Source organism: Mesoplodon mirus, assembly GCF_964341445.2.
Source record: "Mesoplodon mirus genome assembly, chromosome: X".
Classification (NCBI taxonomy): domain Eukaryota; kingdom Metazoa; phylum Chordata; class Mammalia; order Artiodactyla; family Ziphiidae; genus Mesoplodon; species Mesoplodon mirus.
The window spans coordinates 19,903,373-19,915,473 of NC_138981.1; the positions used below are offsets into that span (position 1 = coordinate 19,903,373).

Here is a 12,101-nt window from a genome sequence, read left to right on the forward strand (position 1 = left end):
TTGGATTCCTAAATTAAATTTAAGCTGAATTTTTCCATAAGTATAGACTTTTTTTTATTCTTCTCAGAATTCTTATAAATAGCATCTATGGATTTTTAGATAACAATGCTTTATTTCATCCCTTAGCTTTGGTGACTAAGACTCTTTATTTTAAAATACACATATTTCCAATGTCTTTGCAAGGAGAACAGAAATGAAACATAGGAAGGAATGGCTGAAATGTAATAATTTCCATATATATGCAAATACAAAATGGTGTTAAAATTTAACCTATGCAAATATCTTTATAAAAATTTTAGTTAAAAACCTGTATTATTGTGGTTCTTTTAAAATAGCTTACTGATTTTGGGGGGAATGAGGTTCTGTGATATGACCAAAGATTCATCCCCACAGTCTTTCACTGTGATGTGATTGTCTTCCTTCTCCACGTCTCCCTAGCAGAGTCTCTCAGACTCACTCAATTTTATGTTTTGGAGAAGTTAAAGAATACCATGAATGATAATGAAATAAAAATAAAATGGGCTTCAATTTAGTTTTCTATAGCATATATGAACGTAAACCATGAAGCCCCAAAAATAAACTTTGGGCCTTCAGAGGCCAAAATATTACCAAATAGTGTATTGAGCTGGAAGAAGGGGGAGAGAGCGGTAGGTTCAAGATGCTAAACTATACCCATAGTTTTTAAATCAGCTTGCCACAGAAGCAGAGATACCAGTGATACAAAGGCTGCAGTTAATATAAGTGTTAGGTAACAGGAGATAATGCAAGTAATAGGATATGGAAATGTATCACCTTTGGTGAAAACATTGTGGGTGATTTGTAGAACTTAATGGAAAAAATTATGATTATTATTTTCTTCCTCCCATGAGCTTCCTCATGAGCCAATCAAGAAATTCTGATTTAACCCTCAGAACTTCTTGGTTACGGAGAAGGACTCCAGGAAGGTGATGTACAATAGGTGAGAAACAAAGTACTAGCTTCTTGTAGTCTCCAATTTGGCTTTCTCTCTTGGACTCCCTGTCCATCTTCAGAAGTGAGAAACCGTGTTCTCTATGCTTTCTCTTTAAATATAACACACACACACACACACACACACACACACACACACATTATATATGTGACTGTCTGTGAAATGCACATGAAAATATTAACTACCAAAACATATGTGTAAATTCAAATTGTGAGCAGCTCAACACGGTCCAACTTTTACAGTAAAATTAAGCCACATAAAAAACAAATGCTTTGATGTATGCAGTCTTATTTCACTGGATAAGTGCCTTTTAAAGTTAAGGAGACTGTGAGGTGAAGAGTGGCTCAGTGAATAAAGACATAAAATTGTGGTGGTTTTCCTCTAATGAAAATAAAACTTTTTAATTCCCATATTCCTTCTTTTTGAATGTTTGTTCCTTTCATGTTCTCCCAAGATTATCTCTTCTAATCATGTTTGTAAAAATATCAGTACTAAGGTTTTATTTAAAATAGATAACACCTTGGGTCATTTCTGAATACTCTGAATTACCTATTTAAATTACTCCATGTTGGAATTTAAGGTCACATTTTTTTTTGCATTTAGTTACTTAACCAAATGCATACCTTTCAGCTTATATTTCTTTATATTTGAACCGTAGGTAATTCTCTGTTTCTATTCAGTAAATGAATGATTGTGGAAGAGCAAAATTAGGGTATCTCCAAATATACTATAGTTTAACATTGTAAGACTTTATCATTAGTATTATGTGAAAAAAATAAATTTAGGTGAAGGTGAAGTTTGTAGATTGGTACTCAAATTTAGTAGTTCTAGGATCTTTGAAAGATATTGTGTATCAAAATTCATTACTTCTGAAATGTTTTCAAATGTTTTAGTAATGCAGGGGAACAGAGCACTATAATAAATATCTCAGCACCAAAAAATTTGGCAAAAACAGTGTCACTAGTCTCAGGGTGATGGGTTGTATATTGAATTAAGTCTCTTCAGTGCTTTTAAAAGGAGCAGAAGAACGTTTGGGTATAGTGTGACATATCATCAGACATTCATATAGGCACACTTCAAGTCTCTTTGAAATTTCCTTTGTGAAGAGGTATCATTTATACATTACAAACTGTTAGTAAGAGCCAGTGTATACACAGGAGCATGTGTAATTGTTAATGAATGGATCTGTTACTTTGTCTTCTGAAGGATAATAACTTTGAAAATCTTTTAAGAATGTCCTATCTTCCTGCTTGTATGTGTAGAGATGTTTTCTTGTAACTCCAAATACAGTTGTGACAAAGGTAAAGAAGGTCTAAGTTGATAGACTTACATTCTTACTTTATTTTTTAACTTTGCTTACTTGGGACCATAGAGTAGAGATTCTTTTCATATGTTGGTCAAATAATTCACCAGCTATTGTTTTGAAATCAGATAGGCTAGAGAAAGTCCTAAAGGGGTCAGAGACAACTTCTTCCCTCTGTGTACAAAGAGGAAAGGAAGAGTGTCACCTCTTCAGCACCAACCCCAAAGTCTTTTGTGCATCTAATCTGGGCAACCCATTGTCCAAGGACCTGCCCACTTATGTTGTGTTAACCCAAGAACCCCTGGTATCCTCTTCAGCCTGATCAAAGCAATTACAAGCCCCATCTACAAGAAAGCAGAGCCTCTGGCTTTTAACTCTTGGGATACCTTAAAAACTTTCTTGGACAATTTTAATCCTGTTTGTCTTGTATATAAAATGCATTTCAATGTCCAGGTTGGGGATTACATTTAACTAGTAAGACTTGCCATTGTTTAGGGACATTGACTTTTGCTACCTGGACAATCAGGAAGGTAATATTAGTAGTTCGGCATATGTGAAAAGCAGATTATCTTTAATAACAAGGCATATTTTGTGTAAGATGTATAAGTGGGTTTTTAAAGGTTCATTCCAATCCATGAACTTAATGTGAATGAAATATTCTATTAAAATATTGAGGAAGAGAAACTTGGACTATGTACAACCACTACAAAATATTTTTCTAGAAGAAAACTTTCCTAACAGTGTTTATATAATAATAAAGCAGAATCTTTCTATGACAAATAGCAACTATATCCATAGTTATATTCCTTGTCATAAATCACTATGACTTTAGGTCTGAAGTATCCAGGATATAAATACTGTTTTTTTTTCAAATGTTCATTTATAAGAAAGTTTATTTGGTAATTTGAGGGAAACAATGTCTATTATAGCTTTAGTATCAAGTATATTACATTTAGAGAAAAATTTAAAACTACATCTTGGTTTTACATACAAAACTAAACTCCCTTTGGCGTTTTAGGCACTTTATTGTCTCTGAAACATTTACATTCTCATGTCACCATATCGTTTCACTAGTTGAGTTATCAACAAATACTGATTAAGTCTCTGCCATTTGTAAGGCATTGATTGCAGGTATATCCAGACAAATAAGACTCAGTTTTTATCCTAAAAAAAAAAAACCCTCAAAAAGTTCTGTGAGGGTAAATGAAGGGGGGGGTGAGGAAAAATATATAACTTTAATAAGAGGCAGTGCATGAAAAAAATGCCACTGGAGAGATACAAACAGTGTACCATGAGATCACATGAGGAAAATAAGGTTCTAGCTGTAAGAGGCTTTATGATGGTACTGCATTTAATAAGTGCCATTATGGATACGTAAGATTTTATAGGTGGGAGAAAAATTGCAAGTAGAAGGAAGAACGCTTTTGCAAGGATATAGCTGAGGAGAAAAGCACAGTGTTCGAGGGGAACATAATACTAACTTCACCAACTCTTCCACCCATACTGAACTACCGAAAGTTGCTCAAACTGGTTTTACCTTGTCTCACGGCTTTCTTCACTCCCTCAACCTCCACATCACCTTCACGTGTCCAATTCCTAAGAAATTCAGCTTAGACTAATAGGAAACCTTCCCTGAACCCTCAAGAATGGGTTAGATGCCCCTTTGGGAGGCTCCCATTTCACCCTGTATCCATTCTATTGACGTACTTCTCTCAATTTATTGTAAATGTTCATTGACCTGCTCATCTCTCGCCTGTTCATTATACTTTTTAATGAGTCACAGGTTGCACTGCAAGTACCATTGTATCCATAATACATAGAAGGCACACAATAAATACTTAGTGATTCTATAAGTTATAATATCTAATCTTAAAAACATATTAAAATATTCTAGACATGAGCAAGTCACTGCCTTCAAGACAGTCATTGTCTAATATAGCTGTTCTTAAAATGTGGTTCCCAGACCTGTAGCATCAGCATCATTTGGGAACTTGTGAAAAAAAAAAGTAAATTCTAGGGCCCCACCTCAGACCTACTGGATCAAAAACTCTGGGGTTTCCAGGAGAACCTAACACATCCTGAAGTTTAAGAACCACATTAAAGAAAAATAATATGAGACAGCTATGGCCATATTGGCAAAGGACCTATTTGAGGAATTGATTCTTTAGTTAGGCCTTTGGAGAGCTTTTCAAAGGTTTTGAGGGGAAGAACACTTCTATACTGTAGCAGTATTTTGGAGCTGCAAAAGATCAGAGTAGAAAGAGCCATTAGGACTCTGTTTTAAGTCTAACAGTCAGGTATCCAAGCCAGAAATAAGGCAGTGAGAGGAAGTATTAATTGCTAGAATCTATTCTTTAGGATACATGTGGATTAAAAAGAGGGGGAACTGTCAAAGGTGACTCCATACTCAAAACTTGAGAGGATGATAGGGAACTTTTTGTTATTGCTGTTGAATGAGAACAGGGAGCTAAGTTTGGTTTTTAAAGTGTTGCATTCATTTGAACTACCACTACTACTATGCTTGTAATCTTGGCCAAGAAAACTTAATCTCTTTTTGCTTCAGTTTCGTCACATGTAAAATGGGTTTAATAGTTTACTTCCTAGGGCTGTCATAAGAATGAAAATATAAGTAAAAGGAATGTAATATAGATAGGGAGAATCTAGCGTAGTGAATTACTGGTGCTTGATTATTCAGTAGCTATTAGTATGGATGAACTGAACTGTTGGAAATATGTCACGAGTTCTTGATAGGGAGCAGGGATGGTTAGAAAGATTTGGGATTCATGCAGCAAGTTGTTAGTGGAAGCTCTGGGAAGAGAAGAAATTATTGTAAGAAGACAGCATGAAATATTAGGGGTAGAACACTTAGCCTAGAGGAAACACCTGCATTTATGGGTTGTAAGGAGGAAGAAAAGATGGAGGACAAGTAATCAGAGATGTGCCAGGACCACATCCTTTTACTAAAGCTCATCTGTTGTCATCTATTTGCACTTTCCTACCCATTCTGCATATTAGAGTTGTAATGTATTGTGGTTTTGGAAGTCTAATCTAATCCTTTAGCCTGTGCAAGAATATTTAAATATCTCTTTTGGTGTTGAGATCACTTTTTCACAAGTCAGCCAATTCCTTTTTGGATGTCTTTGATTATTAAAATGTTTTTCTTCATATGTATCCCAAACCCATTATCTCTTAAAGTTTTGTACCTTATTTAATTCCTTCCTATGTTAGGATCCCATTAGGCTCCCTTCTTCCTTCTTTCAAAGCTCCCTGTATCTCCTTGTATAGAAAGACCTTCATTGCACCCAATGTAAAGAATATTTTACAATCATTTTTCATATTACTGTTGTATCTTCACATGGCTTTTAATTCAGGTCTATCACACTTAATACTTTAAAATCGTAGCCAGAAACTCAAATGAGGAAATGGAAAACTAATCTTGAAAAATGATTAACACGCATTGATATATTTTACCTATTTTGACGTGTATGTACCGTTACATTTAGCTCCGAACACGGGGCTCCCAAATTTCTTGAAGTTGTAACCCGTATACTTGCCTCATTTCATCATACCATCTACTCATGCCCCCCTATAATCTGTCAACCATAAATATCTCAATAACAGTTAAAGAGAAATAAATTTATTTCAATAGTTCATTACACTTAATTGTATGTTCAAAGATGTGTGAAGGTATCACAGAACCAGAGCTGAGAATTATTTTTCCTGGAGCTCTAAGACCATTCCATATTGGCCCTTGAATAGAACGTGGTACAACCCAATAAATGGGGACAGTTGTTAAGAATAATATGCAGTAGAAAAGATAGAAAGTAATGAAGAAATAACCCAACTCAGGGAGCTTGAGAAAGGACTAAGGAAAAAAGGATTATTCGCATGAGAGTCATGTTGTCTGGTTGCTGTTTATATGTATACAAGTACTGGGATGGGACTGATATAGCTAAAACCTACCTGTTACTAAGGAAAATGTTACACATAGACTCGGAATTACTCAGCCAGCTTCATTCCTATTCATAATTTCCACATGAACCTGAGTTAACACTTAAGTGAGGTATCTACTGAAATCATTCATTGAATTAAAAAAACAACAGATAATGTAGTTCTTGACTTATTGTGCACAGTTGAATAATAATTTTGTTTTTCTTTTGATAATTATATAGAAGTATAATGCACAGAGCAGATGTCATTTCCCGATCACCACCTTTTACTGTTTTAAATAGTGTTATCTTTCTGGTTCTGTTCTTTTTTTGTGGGAATTTTCCATCCATAACAAACAGTCCTAACTAGATACTTCATAAAATTCACGATTTTCTAACTGGAATATTACTATTCATACACTAGGTCCATTTATTTTATTGATTTTATTGTTTATAAAAATAACATGTTTATTGCCAAAAGTTCAGGAAATAAAAGAATAAAGAAGAAAATATATATTGTAGTCTGTACTCCCCTTTAATGTAACCATTGTTAATGGTGTTGTATAGCTTTCTGTGTTTTCTATATTTATATAAAATTTTTTACAAAAATAGAATTGAAGTACATTAGCTATTCTTAAACGTTTTTCTACACAATTTTTATACCCCATGCTAATGGGCATTTACATAATGTACAGTTTTTCATTGGTTTAAACAGTACTGCAACACACATGTTGCACATTTATCTCTGTGCTCTTATCCAATCATTTTCTTTTGGCAGTGAAAGTAGAATTTGGGAGTCAAAGATAAATACTTCATATGGGTCACTTTTTTAAAGATATTTCTAATCTTATGTTAGTGAGTGTGGGAAGGCTGATTAAAAAGTAGTAAAGTTATATAATTTTCTGCCATTAAGTAACATTCAGCTATAAAGTTTAAGAGTAACCAAATTATTACTTTCTCATCAAAAAAACAATTTCACTTTCTCATGCAGAAACAATTCTGGTTTTTGGAATTGTGTATTCAAAAAGAGCATAGAGAAACTGTGAAAAAAGCAGGATGAATCAAATTACACTGAACGTTACGCTGGAAAACACCATCTAGCCCTAAAATTTTCAACTAGTCACAATGATTATGTCATACAAGAAAATGGAAAGAAATTGGTGGGTAGAAATCAATGTGTAATTTGTTGTCAAGAGTAGATAGGCTGAAAGAAGGGTACAGTCATCATATTGACTGCTTTAGTATAGTTAGCAATTATTTGAATAAATAAAGTAAATGATAAAAAGTGGTTATACTCTTTGTATAAACAGTATGTTTTCTCCCTCCAAATCTGGAACTCAGAAATCTGCTCGCATATTTTTTTGGCGAGCAAAATGAATACTTGGATTTGAACTAACTTTGCTTTGATTCTTGGCTCATAGAAATGGCTGTAGGGACACTACTTAGCTATCAGAAGAATCAGAATCAAAGTAATGTACCTTTGGGGACATAATAATCTCCACTTATATAGAATGGGAGACATTTGACCAGTTCCATTACTGTAGCTGATCCACATTAATGTGATTTTTCAAAAAACTGGCAGCCTCTTATTCGGGGTAGGCAAGTATCATAATGATCATTTTGATTCATATCTGAGACCCCTGAGGTTTTAAGTATTATAATGCCTTGCTTCTTTTTTGTCCTAACTCTTTCTCTTCACCATCACTCAATTCAGCTATAGTAGAGGTTATAGTTTAAATGAATGGTCACTCATATAAATTAAAGTCTCTCATTATCCTACAGTGGCTATGGTCCAGAGTACATCTTCATCATAGTCTCTGGGATCTGTACTTCTTTTGATGGAAGTGCTCATTCTTTACAGTTTGAGCATTATTTCCCAGGCAAAAACATGATGAATAGTAGGCAAAGGCACCCATTCCCTTTCATTTAGGTACCTAGGAAGAAACTAGATCACTGTTCAGACCATTTGCTAAGTCCTGCTTGCAATCCAGAATAAATTTTGACCCAATGTATTTATATAAAACACCCTGGAAAATTCTAATCCATTAGTGTTGGAATAAAAGGTTATTCTCTCTTTTAAATGTGAAGTGTATTTTTTAAACCTTGGAATAATAGATATTTTTAATGTGTTCTTTAAAGCATACTTCTAGGATTTCAGATAACTGCATAACCAGCATGTCTTAAAAGCAAAGTAACAAAAATTATTCTGTGTTCAAAAATTTAACATGGATAACAGTAGAGCCAGGTTTCAGGACATTTATCAAGTGCTTCTGTTTAATTATACAATATGTTTTGAGGTGATATTCAAATAGAATGGCTTCATTAAATTTAGCACATTATATTTTAAGTTTATAGGGTCTTTTGGAACACATTTCCAATAGCTGCTGCATTAGAGTAGCATTACCTTGTCGTTTCTTATTCTACCTTTATATCGTGGTTAAAGGTTTATTTTATTGATGCTGTCTTCCCCGCTCAGAATGTTTCCTTGGTGTGTCACTACCAGCTACTGGTAGTATAATGTCAGTCTAACTTAGGGACACTTACCTCTAAAAGATGGTGATGAGAAAGCATGTGGTGTAGTTCTTAAGCTCAGGACATTGCCAAATCCTTGTTTCAGGCATGCGGATTTTTAAATTGTACTTGTGAACAAAGCTTGGATCTAGACCTTGTGCAGCATTAATGATGACATAATTTCTTTAAATTCTAAATTACTCCATTGGTAGGATACCATTTTAGTCTCTGCTTCAACTGGTAAATGTCCATTATGTTATCTCATAATGATATGGACTCTAAATGCAATAACATGGTTAATCAACTCAAAAATAAAATTTCTTTCTTGAGTTTATATCTCCTGAAAATTGATAGGATGGTACACCAATTATGTGATTTTCTTTTTTTTTCTTACTAATCTTATTAAAGGGGGAGAACATTAAATCTTTGAATACTGTACCTCAATTTTATTGTAATGATTTTGCTGGTTACCAGGTGGGGTGGCAGTTGAAAAATTTGGTGAATGCACTACGAGAGGACCCGAGTGGTGTTATCTTAACTTTGAAAAAGCGACCTCAGAGCATGCTTACCTCAGCACCAGCTTTACTGAAAAATATGAGATGGAAGCCCCTTGCTCTGCAGGTAATGAAGCTTAATCATAAGTCATACACCATCATTTTAGCCATAGATTATCTCAGTAATGCTTCTTTATTGTGCCTCATCTCAGCAGCATATGGATTAATCTTGTATGCTTTTGAAAATTTGTTTATGAAATGATCTCTTCACAGCTTATCCTAATAGGCTTAATTGTGATGAAATCTCAAAGTTACTATAATTAAAACCCAAATGATAAAGAACTCTGCCTTAATTTGTAAACATTTAAAGCATAATTCCAAAAAACCACAAGTTCTTTGAAGCCAAAATGTGGATAGAAATGAAAGTGAGAGGTTTCACTTTGTGATACAATCTTCTATTTAAAAGTTTTACCCACATATAATTCTTAAGGAAACTAGATGATAGTTTATAGAATTTTTTTAAAACAGGTCATGAGATAAAAAATAGTTGTTTATAAACAGTAGGTAAAGAAACTTTTAGATAGTAATTAAAATCTACCTATTACATTCTTCCTGACTGATCATTTTTCTCTTTTCTACCATGTACGGAGGCAAAAATAGGGAAATTGATGCGTTAGAATTTCTGCATTTTTCTTCAGTGTGAAATGTCACTCCAAAATTACTCTGGATGTCAGTAAATTACATTCATTAAGAACCAGAGGTATCTAGGAAGTTATAAAAATATTATTCTGATTGATAAAGACAAGGAAGTAATACATTTTCTTCCATTTCAGTCAGGCTATAATCTTTAAACATATCATAGAAGAAATTCTTGTTCTTCACAAGACTTGCACTTTTAAAAGAGAAGACCATCACCTTCCATAGAAGGTTAATTTTTTAAAATTAAAATTGCCCATTGAAATAGAACATTGCCTGTTGTTCAGATTAAAAAGAAAAGCAATAAATGAAAATGCCATTGTTATCACTGCTATGTAAATTGTTGTTCTGTATTAGTACCTTACACCATTCTTAGATTTTTTTCCCTAAAATCCTAAGTTCTTCATACATATGAATGGCCTTATAGATTATAATGATTTCCCATTGTTTAAAACTTTCCTACTTCTTGGCCTCAAAGTTGCATTATACTTAAGTAACATAAAAACATATAAAATATACTAACATTAGGTCTTTAAATTTTTAATGTGAATCTTTCTATTTTTCAAATATACGTAAAACTATATTTAAAAACTATATTAATATGTCCAAATGCATTTGACTTGCAGTATATGTTTATTATCAAAGATTTTTGGTGATCGTTAAAGTTGAGAGATCAGTGTTTGACTCATTAATTCGTAGATTAGCAGATCAGACCTTCCCATCACATCATTTTATTTTCTCGCTGCATTATAAGTTGCTTTGTTGTTCCACTCTGTAGTTTTCTATTGACATGTCTTCCCCAAAGACCCTTCTTCAGAGTCCGAGAGGTGGGAACCCTGAAGAAGAGACCCCTTTCAGCCATTAGGTTTCCTTCTCTATATGTGTGGTTAAATTTAACAACTTCTCTCTAGTACCTTCTGTTTCATGGTGAATACCACAAAGACACTAGTTTCTTGTTGATCCGTGAACTCTATTTGAGGGAATATCTCTAGAAAATAAATTGGTGATTTGGTCCTCTTTTAGATTCCTTTCCACAAGCACAAACTGGAGAATTAAGGTAATGACAATATCTAGTTAAGAATCACTTTTATAGAAAATGCTGAAATAATTGAAAGACCTGCTTTTTTTTTTGCTACACATACATTTGGTGTGTGTATTCAAAGCTAGAGAACAAAGACTTTAATTTTTTAAATTACTCTACATCATTCCTTAATTATAATCATAATAGATGTTTAAGGCACTGTTTCTAGTTTCATTCCTAAATGCCAAGAAATGTGCCTCATCAGATCACTACTTATATTTATTCCTCATTGCCTATTCAGTTACTCTGAGTATATTTGTAAATTTACTTTTTCGGAATGCTGAAATCAGAAAAAAAGAAAATCAGCATTTACATAAGTGCTTATATGTATTGACGTTTTTGTAAATTTATTTCAACTGAATTTAGTTCACCTAAAATGTATTGTCCAGGTTCAGTGCCTTATAGATAAACAATACTGTTAGTGAGGGCAGGGGAGGACCCTGCTTTCAACTTCTTTGAAAATTGACTTTTTACAGAGCAGAAGGAAGAGTATTAGTTTTAATTAAATACTTTCAAGTGGTGGTAAAACAAAGTCTTAGGAGTAAGGGCAATAGATAAGTACTCTAACATACCACACCACCAGCACCAAATCTCCCTGGAATCTATTTTGAAGAACTGAAATTGTACCATTACAGAGTTCGTTTTTGATCTTAAGGCTTTGGCTTGTGCTAAAATGCAAAAAGAAACCAGAAGCATAATGGAAACTATGTGATCAGAATTTTTAGAGGATGTATACAACCAAAGATGGACAAAACTTGAGGGTTCGCTTCCAGAAGGAGAAAAATCAAAGAAATAGTGGGATGAGAAGGTCTTGCAGGCAGTTCTGGATTCTTTGTGACTTTGCCTGAGGCCACATATTTTTCCTAGTGGCTAAGAAAGGACCTGGGATGTGAAACATACGTGCTTAATGTAGCAACAGTCCTCTGTGCAGACATAAGTACCATTCTTACTGTATTCCTGCTTCTGGTATGTGTATGAATACATTGGAGCTAAAATGCCCATTAACTCACCTAAATATAAATTTTCAGCGTTCGAACCTGAAGAATTGGACATTAGGTTATTCCTTTTTTCATAGGCTATACCAGTAGTCTACTAAGAATTATTTAAAATAGAGTTT

At 33.7% G+C, this 12,101-nt stretch overlaps 1 protein-coding gene across 5 annotated transcripts in view; it reads left to right on the plus strand.

Annotated features, from left to right (window-relative positions):
- Window positions 1–12,101, plus strand: part of CNKSR2 (connector enhancer of kinase suppressor of Ras 2) — a 255,004-nt gene that overhangs the window by 129,111 nt on the left and 113,792 nt on the right. For 3 of the 5 annotated variants that reach the window (XM_082610757.1, XM_082610756.1, XM_082610758.1), the window contains exon 9: window positions 9,188–9,334. The exons of the other annotated variants lie outside the window; for them this stretch is intronic. In XM_082610757.1, the coding sequence (XP_082466883.1) occupies window positions 9,188–9,334 (147 nt within the window). The remainder of the gene's footprint in view (window positions 1–9,187; window positions 9,335–12,101) is intronic. 5 annotated transcript variants of the gene reach the window in all.